The sequence below is a fragment of the Nothoprocta perdicaria genome, unplaced genomic scaffold (assembly GCF_003342845.1).
Source record: "Nothoprocta perdicaria isolate Ctin4 unplaced genomic scaffold, notPer1 scaffold_169, whole genome shotgun sequence".
NCBI lineage: Eukaryota > Metazoa > Chordata > Aves > Tinamiformes > Tinamidae > Nothoprocta > Nothoprocta perdicaria.
The window spans coordinates 938,739-960,305 of NW_020454860.1; the positions used below are offsets into that span (position 1 = coordinate 938,739).

At 35.1% G+C, this 21,567-nt stretch overlaps 1 protein-coding gene across 1 annotated transcript in view; it reads right to left on the bottom strand.

The window, feature by feature from the left end:
• The window catches only part of ABI3BP (ABI family member 3 binding protein), a 152,218-nt gene that overhangs the window by 71,243 nt on the left and 59,408 nt on the right, over positions 1 to 21,567 (bottom strand). Inside the window, exons 14-21 of the mRNA XM_026035896.1 lie at positions 19,331 to 19,396; positions 18,760 to 18,834; positions 17,637 to 17,705; positions 15,444 to 15,512; positions 14,609 to 14,674; positions 12,624 to 12,698; positions 6,405 to 6,470; positions 5,923 to 5,997 (exon numbers count right to left, since the gene is read on the bottom strand). Of these exons, the coding sequence (XP_025891681.1) occupies positions 5,923 to 5,997; positions 6,405 to 6,470; positions 12,624 to 12,698; positions 14,609 to 14,674; positions 15,444 to 15,512; positions 17,637 to 17,705; positions 18,760 to 18,834; positions 19,331 to 19,396 (561 nt within the window). The remainder of the gene's footprint in view (positions 1 to 5,922; positions 5,998 to 6,404; positions 6,471 to 12,623; positions 12,699 to 14,608; positions 14,675 to 15,443; positions 15,513 to 17,636; positions 17,706 to 18,759; positions 18,835 to 19,330; positions 19,397 to 21,567) is intronic.

The window sequence follows — 21,567 nt, forward strand, 5'->3', positions numbered from 1 at the left end:
AAAAAAAAAAAAAAAAAAAAAAAAAAAGGAGAGAAGAATCTGATAAAAATACAGAATAGGTTATGAACACAAGCATGAGAAAGGTCAAGTAATGGAAAAGGGAATCAAAATATAGGAACCCCTATTACACCTACAAGAACGCAGGACGGGAAAAGAGAAAGATCACTAACTGGATAACAGTGAAGAGAACATTTCAAACTTGCAGTTCTTAAGTGTGTGTTTCTCTGTGGCTTTGGGCTACTTATTCTCCTACCTGTCTTTATATTCTTCATTGAAAAATGGGARTAATGAGAGCTCCACAAATTTGTTATTACCTAGCCTGTGTTTACACTTTCACTAGAACAGAGTTGGAGAKTTGTTAAGTATAACAGTTGGCAAATACTCTGTGTACTGTGTGTATAAAAGTGTATCTAGTTGTTAAGTGCACAAGGGGATAATATAGTACATTTGCAAAGATCTAAATGAGACTGCAGAGGAAGACAAAAGCAGAAATGAAAATTATTACATTCCATATTAAACCTAGTTTATAGAGAAAGGAAAAAAAAAAGTAAAAAATCTAGCTAGGCTCCTTAGGCTTAAAGAAGTTTGAAAAACTTTTTATCTCCTCAAATAAATATATCCTTTTTTTTTCCTCTAAGACACRTGGACTATAAATTGCTCAGAGATTAAAAAAACAAAACCAATAACATCAACAAAAAAATCCCTAAGCTTGGCCTTGTAACTCCCACTTTGCTATTTTTCATCTCACTAACGAGAGTTTGCCCTTATGACCTAGTTTAAGTGTCGGAGTCCTCCTTCAAGAGAAAAATAGGAAAAAATAAAGAAAAATATTCCATTGTTGCTGAGATGCCACAACACACCACCCTATACAAGGTATGCTGCTCAAGATTATATAAAGACAAGTAAGATATTGAATGGTTAAGAATCATCTCTGTTTTGCAAAAAAGAGAAGATATGAAGCATGATATGGTACCTACAGTCTCCAACATCCTATGCTAGACAGAACTCTAATCTAAGAATATTTTTTTCCATTTTCTAGAGTAGAAATTACAACCACAGAATAATGAAATTGCTCAAGTTTTTATAAAAGATTGCATTCTGTTGGCACTTTGTATAGAAAAGAGTTTCTAGTTGTTTATTAAGAAAAGACTGACACAAAACACTTACTTAGCAGCCTTYTAATTTAGACTTGGAAGCAAATGTGTCTGAAGGTGTTCAGAGCAGAAAAAAAGAAGTGACAGTGTGATGAAAACTGTAATATAATCATTTTTTTTCATTACTTTTTCACTCTTCCAAGAAAAAAAGAGACAGACTTGAAGTCTAATGGTGGGATTAAATGAAATATGAAAATCTCAAAATAGACAATCTTTGTACRAGCGATAAGCTTTTTTTCCTTCTCTATCCACCCAACACACACACACACACATGCGCACACACACAYACACTCACRAGCAAAAGCAAAAGAGAACCAGAATTCTTCAGCTGGTTGCACTAAGGCAATCTATAAACACAATTTACTGCATATGATAAATATTTCCTTCTCATACCAAACATATGCCTAGAAGATGCAAAATAAACACTATTATCATATTCAGTACCTTTTTTCAACCCTTCTTAAAATCTGGGAATATCTTTGCATGTGGTTGTTCATATGCTTTATTAAAATGRTAACTGCCAGACTAGATCATACAAAATCTTCTCCATTCTTCCAAAATCTGTAACTGTTTGGAAATGCATCCATCTGGCTTAAAACAGCTCAGCATAACTTACTTTATAGGCAGAGTATGTAAAAGCTGAACTTGAATGTTCTGTTATTGCAAAACATAGAAAACCATACTCATCTTTTCTCTTAAGGCTTTCAGGCTTATAATATAACTTGGTATATTATTATTGGTATATTATAATATAACTTGGTATATTATTAACTTCAAAGGCTGAGAGAGCTGGGTCTGTTCAGCCTGGAGAAGAGGAGGCTGAGGGGGGACCTGATCAGCGTGTATAAATACCTCARGGGAGGCAGTGAGGAGGAGGTGGCGGCCTCTTTTCAGTGGTGGGCAGGGATAGGACTAGAGGAAATGGCTTCAAACTGAAGCATCGGAAGTTCCACAGGAACTTAAGGAAGCATTTCTTCACTGTGAGGGTGACAAAGCACTGRAACAGGCTGCCCAGAGAGGTTGTGGAGTCTCCTTCTTTGGAGATCTTTAAAACCCGCTTGGATGCAGCCCTGTGCCACGTGCTCTAGGTGACCCTGCGTGAGCAGGGGGGTTGGACTCGATGACCTCTGAGGTCCCTTCCAACCTTCGGCATTCTATGATTCTATGATTCTATGTATGATATGCTAGGTAGTGATTACAACCATTTAAGAAGCAATGCATAAAACTTCAGTAGTTTTTTTTTTTTTTTTACAACACTTTTCTTGATTTTAAGAGAAGTATTAGAAGTGAGTTTCTCAGGGTAAAGGAGTAGTGGCAACAATTTGCAATAGCCCAGATTTGGATGTAATTCTCCACCATTCCGAAGTGCGGAGAGTGAAAGAGATAAAAGCTTGAGCTCTGATTTAGCTTCTTTGTTCTTTTTTGTAGCCAAAGCTGGAAAGTTTTATCACTATATTCTGAAAAGAGAAAGTAAAAGAATCCAAAAGAATATATGTTGGCAAAGAACATGGAAATTGCATACCATGATCTACCTTGTTTAACTTTATGGGAGTCAGGTATAACAAGTTTCAAGAGTGTTTGAAAGCATCACATCTAACTTCAGTGTCAGCTCAAGATATATTTGTTTAAAMTATCTTAAATCACCATGTTTTGCAGCTTAAAAAGTTGCAGTTAGGCAATACAGTAATGCTTAAAAAAAGTAATATTGGCCTGGAACCGACATTGCCTCACTTAATGGCAGCAAAGCAAAATATCTAACTCCGATGAGGTAAATCCTTTATTATCTGTTTTAATATGAGGACTTGGCTCTGTTCTTCATCATTTTGAATATTGCATATTAATTCATCTCCGTATAAAGTCAATATTTCTCCACTTTTTTAGAGAAGCATTTACTTATTTCACATTTACATTAGCACATGAGAACTACCATCATTAATAAAGCATCAGGCTGTTGCTTGATTTCATCTTGCACTCATATCTATTGGAATTTCCATCAAATTCCAAGCAATTAACAAAATATTAGTACAATAATAGTAAATTAGCAATTAGTAATTAGTAATTACTACTACTGTAATTAGTACAGTAAGATTAGTAAAATTAGTACAGTAAGATTAGTAAAACCATAGTACTTTGATTCCAACATAAAACAAAACTCATAAATTACAACGTGCAACTATATTCCTTGAAAAAAAATCCAGTTCTCAACAGAACTAAGTTTTTGAACAAATGTCCTTACCAGACATGTTTGGTGGCATTTCTAGGATGCTAGAGGTTTTGGACTTCAGAGAGACAGGCTGCATTTCATTTTAGTATTTGGAGATATCTCACATGGACCACGCACACAAAATACAAAGGAACTTCAGCCACAACTTTACATTCAACTCACAGCATCTTTGTTCGCCAAGTTCAGGAAAGGACAAAGGCAAGAAAGCTTTTGCTTGATTTAGCTTGAAAATCAGCAGTGAAATGACTGAAATAAGCTACGAGTCAAGTGTACCATTCAGCAACTTAAACTTTCAAATTCTGACAAAATTCATATCAATTTATGCTGGTAACAATATTTCTGKGGGGGAAGAACTGCAGCTACATAAAAGTGCATATAGAAAGTCTTACAGCAAATGATGATGATGAAAGACTCAAAAACATCTTCTTGAGATCTTGAGTGTACATAAATATTGAACAAACATCCAAGTACACTAATCCTTTCAGATAAAATAAACTTTCAGCAAGGAAAACCTGTTGAGCTCAACCTCAGTAGTAAAACGCAGCCTAGAAAAGGATTCCTAAAAAGAACATTTAGTGCAGCAGAGAACTGTCACACATCTTGCTTTACTGCAGGCTTGAGTTTTAAGAAAATCCCCAACCTGTAKAAGGATGAAATTCAAGGTCTTGTAGTAATGTGTCATCAATAAAATATATAATAAAACCCATGAAAAATGTAGCCTAACCAAACTAATTCAGCTATCTCCTGACTTTCCTGTGTGATTAGTACCACAACTATAAGTAATTTAGCAATGCCCATCAAGTTTCCTGAAATAACCTTATGCAGGTCTGAACTCAAAAAATATCAGATTAGTTCAGTGGATTAGAGAAGGAAACGTGCCATAAATAAAAGTCAATGTAGCACTGAAACAAGCAGAAACTATCAACATGGAAGCTATGATAACTCCTATAATAGAAAAAAAAAACAACATAGGAATATAATTAGTATGATTATAATTTATAGTACAATTATGATAGTATGTTTATAATTTATCAGCTTTCATTGTTGRTATTTCTAGAGGCTGAGCTGGTTGGAGAATTCAAGTAACATGAAGAAAATCATGCAWAGCTGAAAAATGAACAAAGAAAAACCCTCAATCTTTGTTATTTGTAAACTCTGGAAAAATAAACCAGAGTTTTTTTCTTATAGAGCAGCAGTATCATCATTCACTGGACAGAGTTTACATCTTATATTAAATCCCATGGCTCTGAATTCAGAAAGTATCTTCAGTTTAAATTTCTAGGTATGTGTATAGGTATGTTTCTAGGTATAAAAGAGATGTATATATTGTCTGGGATATGCAGGAACACACATGTGCCTACTAGTAGTAAATACTAAAAAGTTCCTAACAAAATTMCTGTGAAGCATGTAAAATACGACTATAAAAAGCTAGGGAGGTAAGAAGTGAAGAGTGAGTGAAAGACTTGGATACGAACTTTGATATCAGCCAAAGAAAAGGCTGATTGCAAATATTGCACATTCTAACATTTTCAACTACTGTCTTTGGAAGGCCTCCCTGAAAAAAAAGTGTTTTATGAGGATCAGAACTAATTCAGACCAGTTTGCTTCACGATGACTGGGTCACTAGTTATTGTCCAAGAAAAGCACAGAATTACTAAGTTCTTCCTCCTTCTTTTCTTAAGACTTCAAAACTGAAATGCTTGTAAAAATTCTCAGGTGAAAAGAAACTCTTTAAATTGTCTGAAATSTTTAAATTGTCTTAGCGAATTCCTCTGCAATTGACAGACTTTGTTAAAGTTAACAGAGGGGAAAGCGCTAGACACAAATAGGCACACAGAGCAAGTGCATAGTCACCATTTCCCTGGGAAATCAAGGTAAGGATAGGCCAGGAAACATTTTATTCAGGCAAAGTACAGGGCAGAGGGAAGAACTACTATAGAAAAAAGAAATGACCTTTCTAATAGATTACTGCCTCGCTAAAGTTCATCARTATTCACAGGTAAGTTTGTGCTATACTTACAGAACTGATGTACTCTTAGGCACAGTCTAGCCATAGCTGAAAAGTTCATTGGCTATTCTGGTTAATTTTGTTAAAAAAAATGGGCACCTTACATTACTTTAGTCAACAACCAAGGATGAGGCAGAAGTGACCATAATCACCATGAGCTCACTATTGATCCTGTTATTTCTGTAGGACTTCAGTTTCAACAATCAACAACTAGGGGGTTTAAGTGTAGCTTAACTTTTCCTTGAACTACTTTTTTCCTTGTAAAAAGTACTATAATATCTTATAAGGAAGGCGAAAGTCTGTAATGATAAAGGACAACTACATAAACTCGTAAACATAGTAGGAATGTAGATCAAAACCCAAAAATTTTGGAGTATCATATAAAAATTCCTAAATTAGCCTGGTATTCAATAGAAWAAATAAATTATAATGGTTCTGTAACTAGTCTGATTCACGTTAAATACCAAAAACATATCGAAACCTCTGTGAGAATTCCTAATTAAAATTCTAATTACAATCACAGCTGCAAGTATTACCAGGTATCGCTGATGGCATTTTTTGGATGCCAGATGTTTCAGATCTTGAAGAAACGGGCTGTTTTTCATCAAAAGCTGAAAGAAAATCTGGAGTTAATTTTAACAGGGACCTTAGAGCCACCAAGCCAGCACAATATTTGGACAGCAGCARTGGATATTTTAAGGCAACGTCAATATGAGATCAAGCAAGACATCAGCAGCCTTGAAGATCAGCTGTGAAATGAGGTGTTATATAAATACTGAAGCTAATGTCAGGTGAAGCAGGGTGATAGAAAAAGTCTTTTTTTCTCATGTGAGGCAGATTTCTTCTCAATGGACTAATTATTTTTAATTTTTTATTTTTAAATACTTGAAGAAAGAAAAGAAGTCAGACTGGACTTTTATGTTATTTTGTATGTTTGAATGAATCTTTGTGTTATCCAGCATAGCAAAGAGAAGTGATGGAATGGCATGAAAAGCTAATGGAATTATATGCTATTTACCCTTTACTGTCCCTCTGGTTTTCATGGAGGGAAGAGATGTGGATTTCAGGACAGGTTCCTGGGTAGCTAAAAATGAAATATGAAAACAGTCTTGAAACAGTAAGAGAGGCCAGGCTTTATACAAAGTGATCTTTGTTGGCAAACTGGAACACCTATATTTATTTTATATTTAATGTAGATTCATTTTTAAGTGATAGTTGTGATACCATAGTCTGTTCAGTGTGCCTTCTTTGGGAAGGTGGGACAYATATAGCACCTAATGTTGAAGCATTAGTGACAAGGCTAGCTATCTACAACTGATTTTTAAATTCTATTCAACAGCAACAAGGGAAAGTCACCATCTTCTCTCATACACATTGGTTTGGACAAATCTTTTAAATAAGTTAAATAATGTTTAATTTTATTTTCATACTGCATACCTTCAATAGTAAAATTAAGCATAAAGAGATGAATTAGTCCATAAATACCTCCCTTATGYAAGTAACCTAAAGCAGTATCACAGAATCAAAGTAGTAGAGCATAATTTAGGTTGGAAGGGAAATCCAATACAAGATGTTGGAGAAAATCCTAACAAATGAAGGTTCACAGAGCAGCTTAAAAAGATGAATTTGAAGTAGCATGAAATAGCACCTTTTCAACTTTAGAAAGAAAAAAAAAAACAATCAATTCACACAAAGATCATTAACATTAGCCCAGCCACACTATATATGTATGTATATATGAGTTCTGAAAAAGATGAAGTGTTGAGAAATGTCCAAATGCAGAAGATGAAGGAGATCTGTTTCAGGAGCAAGTGGGAAAAAAAAAAAAAAAAAGCCATACAGTCCTTATTATTGCGTGAAACATTGAGGAAACATCGTTATCATTTATCCAGTTCCACTTTGAGACAGATATAACAGGTTGCAAAAGCATTTGAATATTTATAGTAAGAAAAAAAATGCACCTTAAACCTGTCAAAGCAYAATTATAATTTTGAGGCAAAATAATTTAGTGAAATCACACTCCAGAAAGAGAGTAGTAAGTGTGGCAGAAGTGCTGTTCTATGTTTAGAATAACTGTTTACTGCTAACTGCTGGTAGTTGCACTGATTTCAGGRGATGGCTGATACAGCCTTTATGCATTTTGGCTAGTGCTTTTGGCGCAGAGGTAGTTACAGATGTAAATCAGTAAGGATAGAAGGAGAAACTTCATGTTCAGTCAAAAGTATAAATATACAGCGATAATTTAGACCATCTCTAGCCTCCATTTTTTTTTCAGATAATTTTATATGTAATTTGAAATGTCAAAAATGTAAGAAAAAATAATGTTAATATTCCATTATACTCAGTGTGTCATAATTGCAGAAGACTACCAGTTTCCACATTACCCCAGATGCAAAGTGAATACATCACTTCTTCCTTTAATTATGTTAACTCCATGATAAAAATAAATAACAAGTAACAACAAAATTCATACTGACATTTCTTGTTAGAATTCCTAGTAGTAATAAAATTACTTTTCCAAGAAATGTCATTACCAGATTTTGTTGTTGCCATTTCTAGAATACCAAGTATTGTGGATCTCGAAGAAACTGGCTGTATTTTATCAACAGCTAAAAAGCAAATCTGAGTTTAAGAATTTGCCGCAACACCAGAGCCATTGAAAAAAACCATACTACTCAGCCAACAGAAGCTTTTCCGCAAAAYGAAACACTGATGCAAATAAAATCAAAATAGTATATTGCCTGAAATTCAAGTATAGGTTAACAGACATAAAGCTGATGATTCCTAAGGTATGGATACAGCACAAGTTAAATTAGATCTGGCATTTTTATATCTCCTAAATACCCAGGACACAGAATTCTCCTCCATATTCAAGCATATGGACACCTTTATGTGCATCTACACATGCAAGTGTCCTGACCAACATTCACCTTTCAGTATTTACACCTATTTTACATTCCTGTAGCTTCACAAGAGATGTAAGAATAACAACAATGTAAGAAGTGAGATACGCACCATGAAAAAGCTCAGAAAAGGTTTGAGAAACTTAAAAAATAGATATTTGCTAGCAATATTACAAGAAATTGCTCAGTTTAGAGATGATTTTCTAATCATTGTCTTTATGTTGAATGAGATGGTCAGAGTTTCAGCTACATGTTCTTACCATGAAAGAAAAAGCAACTAGGGAAGTGTTTTATGAAACACTTCTTAAGTGGGCAGCTTTTTGAAGATATCCAAACATCACTTCCACAGATAACATCCTTTAACAACAAAATATAGAGTGGATGCTGGCTCCTACAACAACTAGTTAGTGTAACTGTATTTGATGACAAAAAGCTTGATTAATTACAGATATAGCATAAGAATGAAGTAAGGAACAGGTCCAAAACTTATCTTTAAAAGAAGAAAAACAATCAAAGAGTATAATTAAAAAGTGAATATGTCATGATTGGTCATCCATTGTTTTTTGTAACAATTTTGGTATCTTTCAGCTTGGAGAAGCAAATAGTTCTAGCTCAGCACTATTAGCAGCTATAGAAAAATGTAAATAAATCAGATTGTGATACATCTGAGATGTATCTGAATACTGATGTGCTTCAGGATTTTTTTTATGAAGACTAAAGAACACAGTTCATTCAATATTCTCATAGGCTTCACTGTTAGTCTTCTAATCACTTTTGCTGGTACCTTCTGAACTGCTCTGAGTGTGCGTTTTTTTGGAGCACAGTAATCTGAAGCTTTCTAAAAGTTCAGTAGAGCTGAAGGATTTCTTCATGTATCTGTTCTACTGTTACATTTTGATATGGTACTTTACATGTTGGCAACAACACGATGATACTGGCTCATGGTCAAGCTTCTGATTCACTGTAACAAAAAGTTCCTTTCCTGAGAGATAATGGTTCTCCATCGTGCACTCATACAATTGATTACTCTTGCATAAGCAAAATCATTGTTCTTCAGAAAGAACTTCCTATCCTCTGTGTAGTAGCACATCTTCCAGCTTGGAGCCATTTATCAATTTAACAAGCATCAATTCCTTTCTATCATCTAGGTCATTAATAAAACTATTGCCTAATACTGACCCTATGACTATTCCCTACAAAATCCAGTTTAATATATCTTTCCATTTTTACAGTCAGCTTCCTTTTACAGCTACTATCACATCACATTCATCTTTCAGTGTTATCATGCTCCCTGGCTTGTGAAAATACCCTGTGAAACACAAGAATGTGTTGTAGTGTTACAACACTAGTAATGTCTAGTAATGTTATTCAAAATTAACTTCTGTAGTTTCTCCTCTATCCCATCAGTCCTGCTTTAACCTCCCCTAACCCAAATTCAATTGGTATGATTTTCTTTATGAATTCTTTATGAAGTAATGATGTGATAACAATAATCATTTTTATCAGAATGTCTAAGGGTAATAATGATAATTAAATTTTCAAGCAACATCACAAAGATTAGAATATTTAACAATATAGCTCTTACAGGACTGAAAAATTTCATTCTACTTTTTTACCTTAAAATTTTTTATGCCTAAAATCTTTCTAATTTAACAAAACTAATGAGTTACTGACATTATATGGCTACGTATATTTGTAGGAACTATCTGACAAGTTATTCGGAAGTGGCTGATATAAAAGGTTTAACAAAAAGCCTGCTGCATGCACTTGGCAGTCAATATAATTAAGTCTCCTTCAGACGAAAAGCAATGGAAAAATGGTGGAAATATTTATGGAATCTATTCTACTTTTCCAGCACTGTGCTTGCTGTTACCATAAAGGGCAAAGACATGAATTTTGGAGTTGGTTTCTGGATAGCAAATACAGAACAAGAAAAGTTTAAGACATTAAGGAAGGCTAATTCCAGAAGATGAGATTTCAGAAATATAGAGTCATCTTTCCTGATGATACTTAATAAATTCGTGTCATACCTAGAGATCTTATTTTCCCTCCACTGCCACAAAATCAATTTCATATAAGTAATATTATTATGAAAGGCCATATTTTTGGGAGGAAAATTACTTTAAAAAAATTAAGCTTTTGTAATAGTATTCTAATGAAAAAACAAATGTTGAAAAATCAGATTAAATCAGATTACTAAAACTGTCACTTCCTTTAAAAAAAAATTATGGAGACAGTACAGGAGAACAACTTCTATGGATAATGGCATACAGACCATTGAAGAGCAGGAATTTACAATATGGTTTTGGCATGCAAGTGTTATACCACATTTAATATTTTTTTTTTCAAGTAAGATAATGGTCATTTTGTAATATGGGAAAATGCTCTTGTAAACATACTAAGACATGAAAAACTAATCATAGTAATTATAATCACAGTAATTATAATACAGAACTAAATGCAGTACTGAAACCTTAATATGTGATGTACTTATTGAGTTAAAATTTTACTCTCTACAGTTCAATTATTCCACAATGAGTCCCTGTAAACTACCTGAACAATTAAAATAGGTACAGTAAATCTCAAAATGGACAATGACTAGGTTTGCTTTGTGTCATTTAAGGAATGGTAGACATTTTATGCGCTTTGAAATCTTGCAGAAGCAGGCCATGCTTCACCAAAAGCAGAAAGGAAAACAATTCCAAAGTGGAATATCACAAAAATCTACTAATGGAAATGAGGCTATAAAGACAGTATCAGGGTAAATGTAAGCAAAATGACAGATAGCCTGAAAGTCAGCTGTGAAATGAGTTTCATGAATACTGTGATGTTGGTTCAGTTGTTCTCTACTACACAGAATTTTTATCATCTGAGAGTTTTACATTATTTCTCCATTTTGGAATATGAATAGCAGCTCCAAGAAAGCAAAACAAAATAAAATGAACAGCAAGATATATGTATATGTTCTTCTAGACATCAATTAATAAGTCAGTACCAGAAAGACTTTCTATGGTCGACAGAAAGAAAGTGTCCTGGAGGCATTAAGAAACAAAACACAACAAAGAAAAGTAAAGCTCAAAACACAGATAAAATAGAATATCAATATGGGATAACTGCAGTGATAAAAAAAAATCCTATAAGTTGTATTCTGCAAAAGAAAATATAGATGTGATAAAGAAGGATGATGAAAAACAGAATTAAATACTGTATTTATGGAACAAACACTAAGACAAGCTTCCCAGAGACTGCAGTGATCACAGATGAAAAGAAACCCAGATTCTCCATTATTCTATTTCTTCCAAAATGTAGCAATACCAAGACCACAGTTTAAAATAACAAAGAATAAAGAATGTGAGCTACTGATTACTACCCATTCTAGTTTCTGGTAACTTGACTTCTTTGGAAACCAGAAATAAAGATGTTTTCCACTCAGTAGTATTTGCAGCTGTGGGAGAAACATGTAAATAAACCCAAGAATTAGCTGCCACCTCCTATGTATTTAGGAACGTGATTGGAAAAAGGTGATGGAGAGAATGAATTTTCACAGTAGCTCCACAGTAGCTTTTTACTCAGAAACTGCGGGAGCTTTATGCTTTGTTGTCTCAGCGCACTATGCTAAATAATCAAAACATCATATTTCAAATCTGGTMACCAGAAAGGGGAAGACTGATATAATGAAAAAATATATCACATGCTTACACTATCATGCATAGAAAAACAGCCAAAACCTCACAACTGTCTTCTATCTGACTAGTCATAACTAGATATTTATACACTAAAGCACATTTCTGCTTTAAGACAAAACATGAACAAACAAATAAACCAAAAATACCATGTGGACAAGGAGAAAAATCYTAGATGAATAAAAGAAAAATGTAAAAATTATTTATTAATACCGAAATAGAATATAGAGCAGTCTTTTGCAATGTTCCTTTCTCTAGAAACTACTTTAAGAGGTTACAACAGAAAGCAAATCATCARCGAACAAATCTCTTTAAAAACTGCCTCCTCTATGGAGACTAAACCCTTTCCCCTGAACAACTACCATTATTCTGAAAAATCTAAATTTATCAAGCCATAGAATTTCCTCTCAACTACTAAATTCTGCCTTATTCACCAATAAGACACTACTCTGGCACATCATATCAGGATCACCTACTTGAGACTAGATCAGCAGAACACTCGAAAATATTACAATTAATTTAAAGCATTAAAAACAAATGAAATACTGACATTGCATTGAGATCATTAAGAAGCCATAAGAAAAATGAACACCGAAATACTGCTATTTATATAGCAAGAAATATCATAGATAGGAAATAAATATAATTTACCATTCTCTGTTTCTAACATTTCTGCAGATGCAGAGGTTTGGAAAGTGGAAGTAACATGAAGAAAGTCAGGTGAAGCTGAAAAAAAAAATGTACTGTATTATTTAAAAGCCATATGGACTATCACAACATGGCATTATGTGCAGCCACAGATTGAATGGTTTCCTGCCCCAGTAACAATGTAATGTAGGAACGCAAAAACACATCTGCTAAATAAGCAGAGTCTAAAACAGCAAAGAGGCTTTTGTGCTAATATATATCAAAATACATACAAGTGATGCCAAATGGAAATACCTCAAGTATGATGGAAAAAAATCCTGTTAGGATAGTAAAAATGTAAGATTGCAAAAGCCAAAAAATATCTAGCAAAGAGAATTAAATAGAAAGCAGCTTAGAAGATGATCATTCTCAATATCGTTTGAAAGGTTAGAGAAAACATAAGAATGAAAAATGAGTGAAAAAAGCACAGAAGAGTGAAAAGCCAGAAAAGTGAAAAATCCTAGACAGTAACTATCACCAGGCAGGAGAAGAGAAAGAAATATTGCTCAGCTTCAGCAACTCTGCCAAAATTTACAGAATTTGTTATGATTATGAGCCTCTCTGGTTTCCCCACTGAAAAAGACAACAGTTGAGGAAAGTCTTCTAAGAGTAAAGGCTCTTGTAAAGATGTATATGCACTGCTGAGCTGATGCAAAAGCAAGACAGCTCCTGACAAAAGCACCAAAACAGCATCTTGTAGATGTCTACATGGGGTTCATTACACTTTCAACTTGCACCAGCTTCAGTTCTCCAGACCTAATAATCTGCTCTTGTCAACACTTCTACCTTGTGAGCTGGCCAACTGACCAACTGCTTTGTAGCATGAACAGTTACTCATTTTGTCCTACAATGGGTAACTGAGCAGATTTCAAAGTCTTGCATGCCTGCAAACATCAAAACAGCCACTGCCACAAGTATCTCCAGCCACTTCCATCAGTTGCAGGTGAATATAGCTTTTCATTCACAGCACTTCCATATCTGCACATGTTCTTTACTCCAACGCTGGCGCAAGTGAAATSACAGATTGATAATAAACACTGCAACACCTCTTGCATGTTCCTGACAGGCATCAACCAAGATACACCTGAAATGATCTGACTGACAGCAGAGTTAGGTGCCAAAGTTGAAAGGAGGCTGTAYGCTTACAATCCTAGTGCAACCTCAGAGGCTTAGGACAGCTGTGTGGTCCTTCCCCAAAGTGGATGAGGTAAAGATAAGAGGAGATGAGAGCTGGATGGGCCAAAAAAGGTCGATATCTCATAGCTGCACCCCTCAAATTAAAGCTGCAAGGTCACCAGCTTGGGCCAACACAGCAGGAGTTTGCATCCAAGAGAACTGTCTTCTTTGAATGGGCAACAGGTAGCAAGGTAGCTAGCAAAGACCAAGATGTGGGGAACGGCAGCCAAGGCAAGGTGGAGCACCACACTCTTTGTGTAAGCTGACCTTCCATCCCTGCAGAAAATGCCTGTCAAGCTGTGGAAAAAGTTTGGGCTCAAACAGCAGAATTGCATAGCAAGTGTGGCACKTGTTGCTACAGGCCAAGGTGCACCAACAGGTCTTGATACTCTCCTCAGCAAATGACAATGATGCCAAGTGACTGGGGGGCAGCGAGGAGAGGAGGAGTGGGAGAGAAAGGAGAAAAGCCAAAACAAGGTTGGATGCTGCAGAGGTCTCGCAGCCTTGGCATGACTCAATGCTATTTTTCAATGGGCAAAGGTAGCCCCACAACAGAGATGGTTGGAAATGGATGAGATTGGTAGCATGGATCTGCCCCAAAAGTGAATCTCAAAGCTTGCAAATGGATCAACTTGTAATATCAAGGCAGAAGGGACCAAACACTTTYTGTGTTGCCGCATGAGAGATTCAAAACATGTGAAACATGCTCAACTCTGCACAGAAAAGTGCTGCCCAAGTGACCAAAAACAGGAAGGGAATCACGGACTACAAACCCATCGCAGCTCTGGCCATCTCCAGTGAAGCAGTGGAGGGCGACTCCAGGTCTGGTCTCAGTGTTGCTATGGTCAGACATGGAAAACGTCTTGAGAAACTATCTTACAACACCCTGAAGTACAGAGTTCATGCAAGATGTTGTTCTCTCACAGTGTTTCACAAGTCACTGACCAACACATCTATCAGCTACTTTAACCCTTTTATTCTAGTTTTGCTTAGGAATATGCACAACCCAAGACCTAAAGCAGCAGGAAAGTCTACTTTTTGAGTACTCATTCTCACTACACCTCTTGGCTAACAGAGTGGGGCTCTAGTTCCAAGAAAGGTGACGACGTTGATGGTGGAATTTTTCAAACCTGCACAAAGAAGAAGTTGTTGGTAATAATAAAGAGTGCCTAGTAATTTCTTTGGTATATCTCCATATTCCTGGCTTTTGTAAACAGAAAACACYGAGTTCAAGCCACTGACAAGCCAGTGACTGTTTTTTTCCCGTGGTTAAAACTTAGCAAAATACTCTTAAAAACAACAAGAAAAACTCTTCTCAACTCATGACAGGTTTTTGCATCCAATGTACAAAAGAAGCAGACRTGACACTTGGGCAATTTGTCCAAATGTATCAAACAGTAAAACAGACCTCAGTATATTATTCTGGCTATAGCAAAAATGAAGGATATAACCTCACACGACAATCTACGAAACTGCTTACGAGCATAAGAAAAACTGCTCACATTGTATCATTCCAATATTTAATTACCAATTTCTCAAATGTTGGAGTGGCTAGCACCAGTCCCTTGCTATGAGGGAGAGAACTACAGTGAGGAGAGATATCATTACCAGCTGAGGTGGGTAATATTTCTGGCAAGCCAGATATTTTGGATCTTGAAGAAAGAGGTTTCATTTCATCTAAATGTGAAATTAAAAAATTGTGCTAAAATGCTTATTTACCTCAGTGCTATCGTGGATAGCACAGGACTCCCTAGACAAAAGTTGCATTTCTAAAATGAAATTTAAAATGGAAAACTGCTTGCAAGACAGTATGATGCCTTGCAGATGATCATACTTCTTGCTGCGTGCAAGAAGTATGATGTCCCATGTATTGTTAGGCTACTATGAACTTCAGTGTAGAAACCAAAGGATCTAATTATTCATATTAAAGAGAATACTCAAAAATTTAAGTGCATGTATTAATAATTGCATAGAGCAAGTAAACAACTTCTTGATCTAGGAGATAATCAATGAGCCAGCCAATACAAGCCCAAGCAAAACTACCTCTTCAGCTGATTATTACATGATAATAATATATGTTAAGCCCTTCATTTCCTCCACTGTTAACTTCTCTTACTACGTGGAAAAATCTGAGGCAGGTCCATAGTTGGGAACTTCAGCAGCATAAACAACAAACATACAAACCAAAAGCAAACAAAAAAAACAGATCTCATAGCCAACTAACAGATACCCCCACCCCCAGAACCCTATAAAGATGAGCAAAAAATACAGCTAATAAACTAGTCAATGATGACAACAAGTGGTATGAATTGCGAGTATGGTAACAATTAAGGCAAGAGAAAATGTTCCAAAAATAGCAGTGGAGACAAGATAAACAAAGAAAACTTCAACTAATCAGTGTTACCCATTGCTGTTCCTAAGAAATGAGGTTCTGTGGTAATTACAGGCCCGGATATTTCCAATTCAGCAGTACCTCTGGCTGTAGGGAAAAAAGTATACAGACTTGATAAGCAACTTTAATGTAAAGAACTGAATGAAGAAGATTTGGAAAAGAAGTCACCTGGCACTGTTTGTTGATGTCCTTAGGATGGAAAATGATTTTACACATTGTACATCATTTTTTTTCTGAATATTTTCAATATTCTTACCAACTACTTGTCTGAAGATGTTACCTTCCTTTCCCAAATGTAGAAATGTTTATAAAGGAATTAAAAAGTGATTTATAAAATTGTAAATYCATTTGCTTTATGCTACCTGAAAAAAGAGGTACAACTTGCACTTCGTATTTTCATGAGGATAACAATTCTAACAAGTGTAGAAGAATGATACAAGTTGAGGAGATGAATGCTTCTCTTCATCACTTCACTRAGTCACTTTGTGAAGTTCCTAAGTTTCAGTTAATTTTTATTCACACATTTATTCACACATACCCATATTTCCAGCATAATAAAATTGCTCATTTAATTTTGCATAGGAGTATTATTATTTATATTTTGGCTTAACAGTGCTGAATTTTGAAAATTTCTTTGGATTGGAAAGAACCAATAGGTTCTACAGCAGAGACCTTAAACTGCAGTCACTATAAACATTTAGACAATTGATTGCTTCATTTCTTCACTGTCTCCTCCTTCCTTTTCCTGATTTCCCTAACCTCTCATGCACATACTTCTTTGTGTTCAAGTAATGCCTAAGAAAACTAAGTATCCTCACATATCAAAAGTCTCAGAAGATATGTAGGAAGCCACAGCAACATCTATAGCCCATAGCAAAGCTTTGCTAGAAAGATCTGGAATGATGTTTTGCTTCYGGGTCTAAGCCAGTATTTGGAGAAAAAACATACAGGAAGGTATGTAGGCTCACTGAACACTTCCTTTCAGCAAGGATAGGAAGGGAGGCAGGGGAGAGAAAAAGGGAAGCAGAAAAGGAAGGAGAAAAAGAGAAGAGAAGAGGGTAAAACTGCACTGCCAAAAAAGAACATATCCTTCTTGATGGTATTCCATAAGTTTTTATCTCACAAAATTTAAATCCTTTTTGACAGCTCAATACTAAATCATTATTATTAYGTATGCTAGTTAAAACTTTTCATTGAACCAGTATTAAGCCTGATCTCAGGAGTTAAGAGGATATTATTATAGAATTTGAAGAACTAATACAGGGTAACCCCGACACAGATAGTATGGAAAAATTAACTGAAGCCTTGAACAYGAAACAGCACAYACACACAAAAAAAMCAAACCAAACAAAAACAAAACAAAACAAAACAAAAAACCCCACGCTTCTGAAATAACTACTATAATTTACCAGTGTCTGATATTTCTGGAGTTGCAAAAGTTTGAGGAGTAGAAGTAACATGAAGAAAGTCATGTGAAGCTGGAAAATAAAAACAAAAATCATGCTATATTATTTTAAAATGAAATAACTATGATGCAACAGCATCACCTTCTTTTAATGAGCTGAAAAAAAAAAWTTAGCTAGTATTTAACATAATACATCCTGCAAAAAGTACACCAAAATGTGCAGTAACTGAGTAAATGTGAATTTATTTTTATTTTTGTCTAGAAATCAAGGTTCATGCAGTAGAATGGTGCTGAAACCAGAGAATAGCCTGGTGCTGAAACCAGAGAAAAAGAAAGAATGACAAAGCAGGAACTCTACTAAATGAAACACATAAACTGTTTTCAGTCAGATGTGTGAATAGCTGACATCTCTGATCAATCTTGCGCTTAATTATGGATTTCCTTCAGAAACRAATTTCTTTCAAAAAACACAATCTTCAAGCATTACGTTATTGGCATGCTATTGAAATGAAATATTTCCAACTGGCTCTCATCTTAGGTAACTATTTTTTTCTTCTGAATGATAGTCAGTGGCAGCATACTAAATATTCAACTTTCATGGGAAAGTTTTCTGATCTATAAATACAGAGACATTTTCTACGAACAAGTAAGTCCATGCCTGAATCTTCAATGAGATATTTTTACAGCACCAGTTGCCAAAWCTGCCTTTTTAGAAGTAAGTATGCCTATATAGAAAGACAAAAGGAAAGCTATTTTTAAAGGGTGTTGGAATATCAGAAGTTTCCATTTATCTCTTGAATATCTGAGCACTTCAGTTGATCAAGATGTTCCATTTACAAAACTTTGGTGTTGACAGTGATATTTAGACTCAGCGTTTACTATATGTTAGGCACATTTCTAAGCTAAGATTTGCATGCTGGAGTCAAATCTATTAAGTAAGAAATCCCCCAGTAGTGCAATATTTCATACAAAAAGTCGTACAGAAACATCTTATTTGATATAGTACTTCCAAATCTGCAGTTACTCTTCATTTATGTCAAACTGAGCAAACTATTTATTGAAAGGTACTCTGTCTCTTTGGAAAATTCCTGACTGTCAAGAGAGTTAATCTCGTGAGAAATCATTACCAGATTTGGTTGGTTGCACTCCTGTTGTGCCAGAYGCTTTGGATCTTGAAGAAATAGGCTGTGTTTCATCAAAAGCTGAAAAAAGAATCCGAGCTTAAAAGGCTGAGAAGGTTGAGACTGAATGGATAAGCACCAAACCGCTTAGTGAATGCTGTGCCACTCAATGTGATGCTCAAAGCAAAGCTAAGCAAGGAGGCCTGAAGATCAGCTTGGAGACAACTGCGTCATGACAACAGAGATGATGGCTTGTGATGCAGCCTGCTGGCCTTGAACCTGGCATCCACATGCCTGAAGAGTTCTTAACAGCAAGAAATTACACCTCACTGCATTTTCTAGGGTATGAAACACAGCTGTAGGAGAACAAATGATGATGAGATGTGACAGCACTCAGTTAAGCCAGTGATGAAAATATTTTTCAGATGATCACACAGACGCAAAATGGTTGAACAAGCAGCTTTGTGCAAGTGTGGGTAGCCAAGACTCTTATAAGCAGATCTTAAAATTATCTTTTGCCAATGTAAGTGATACTAAGATAATGAAAAAGAAATCACGTAAAAAATGTGCTGATTACCCATTTGCAAGTCTTTGGTTTCCACAGGAGGGAGAGATACATGTTTCAAGGCTGGACTCTGAGTAGCTAAGAGCAAACATGAAAAAAAACTTAAGGTATCAAGTGGTATGAAATATAGTTTTAGCTGAAATACCAGACTTTCTTGTGTTTTGAAACTTTCTTCTTTCAATCAAGTTTTTTTCTATTCAAACTACGGCCTACACTATCTAATCAGCTTTGATGGACACTACTTAAGCATCTTTTCTCTGCAAACCAGTACATTCAATCTTCATAGCACTCACAACCCTACATAAAATTATTACTACTATAGTATGTGCAACTATTTTAGACAAAGGTTTAATGAGGAAAGTTGAACAAGTGATGTCGTGAATTGAGGTGAATAAAAAGCCTGTTCTGTTTGTTATGGTGTAAGGAAGACCTTTGACTTCCAAGTACGCATAATCTGAAGTGTGCTTTAGTGAAAACAGGGACTCAAAAGGAAATGGGCATCATCACCTCAAGGCCAACAAAAACACATCTCCACCCASGGAAGATTTCACATTAATGTTCTACTTCTAGGTAAGGGATCCTTTTAAATTTCAACTGTGTATATAGTATGTACCATTCTTTCCAGGAAATGTACACACACTTAACCACTTATTCCTATTTAGGTTATAATAAATTTAAAGAGAAAATAACCTCTATGTTTCTAACTGCTTTTTGATAGGATATGATTTTTTTTGAAAACAGTAATATCAGAATTTTCAGACTGATTTTCTGTGAATGCTTAAAATCTAGAAAAAAATTCCCAGGCAGCTAGGTGCAAGGTTCATTTTTAATGTATACACTGTAAATACAAGCTGAGCAGACTTCTTTTTCTTATGTTGGCTCTGCTTTCACATCTAACTTCAATCACATTCACTGCATTAACATATATGACTGGGTTACTGTCCTGATTTCACAGAAGAAAATAATACAAGTAAAAGCCATATGAGTCACTATATTTCGCAATAAGAACTCTCATTAATTCCACTTAGATACAGTGAAAACTAYGGGAGATCTCCAAAAGACATCAGAACACTCTGTAGCCATCTTCACAAAGCTTTCTTTTTAAAAAGCATGTAAACAAAGTACACTGACCACCCAGAAGTTTATAAATTAAAGATATCTCCCTCTGGTATAATCTARATGCAAAAATAAATATGAAAAAAATCTGAGGTACTAGATCTGGGGTGCTTTCTCTATTTTAGGAACTAACACCTTYTTGTTATCATTAATCTAAAGATTCTTTATAGAGACAGTTTTTAAAAAGCTGTAACTAAATAGTCTAACAAGACTTTTGCCAGTAAGAATAATTCGGATACTATATTGAAGAGGAATGTTACATTATGATGACTGTTACAAGCATTGGTTATTTGAATTGTAATGGGAGTTTCCTCATGTCCTTCACAAGAAGAAAGGAGACATCAAAAATCAAGCACTTAAGAATCATGAGAATGATGCTCAGAAGTTGCRGTATTCTAAATTAACACTTCTGGTTTTTTAATTGCGTAAAAAGGAGGCAATCAAAGTATGCAGAGACAGTGCAGATAAATTATCTATGTATTGACCCCTTTCTCATGGATTGCCCCTGACTTCAACACTGCCTTCTGTGGGAGCCTAGCTGGTACGGTCAGCCTGACTGCAGGGCCCAGCTTCACACCGTCAAGTTCCACTTTTTGCTAAGTGAACTATTCAACAGGAACAGAAAACAAATCAGAACAAATCCATCATGAAACGCTCAAATGAAACGTGATTTTTACCATAATTATTGTAATATTTTTACTACCAAGACAAAGGCAGAACTTTTGTAATCCAGCAGAAAGCAAAGATATTTTCTATTACTAATGATAATAAGGTTTTCAGCTGCATTTCTATCAAATACGTTCTTAAATCACTAAATGCCTTTCTCTCTCCCGTATTGCATCCAGCTTTTTAACCAACCATCTTTTGTTAGAGTGGAAACAAAGAGATATCGCCATTCTCTCAAGAATAAGGAAGTGCTGTCAAAAATTAAAATAAATTATGAATAAATAATAAATGAAATATAAACCTATATTGACTCAAGGTCACCCATAAGTTAGCTATACCTGACACTAATTAAACAGTGAAAACAAAGTCATAATCCATAGCAGCACAAGTAGAAACTATTTTGGAAGGGGGAGCAGTATGATAATTTCTCAAATGTGAGGCATTTTTAAGGTGTTCCAAAGTTGATC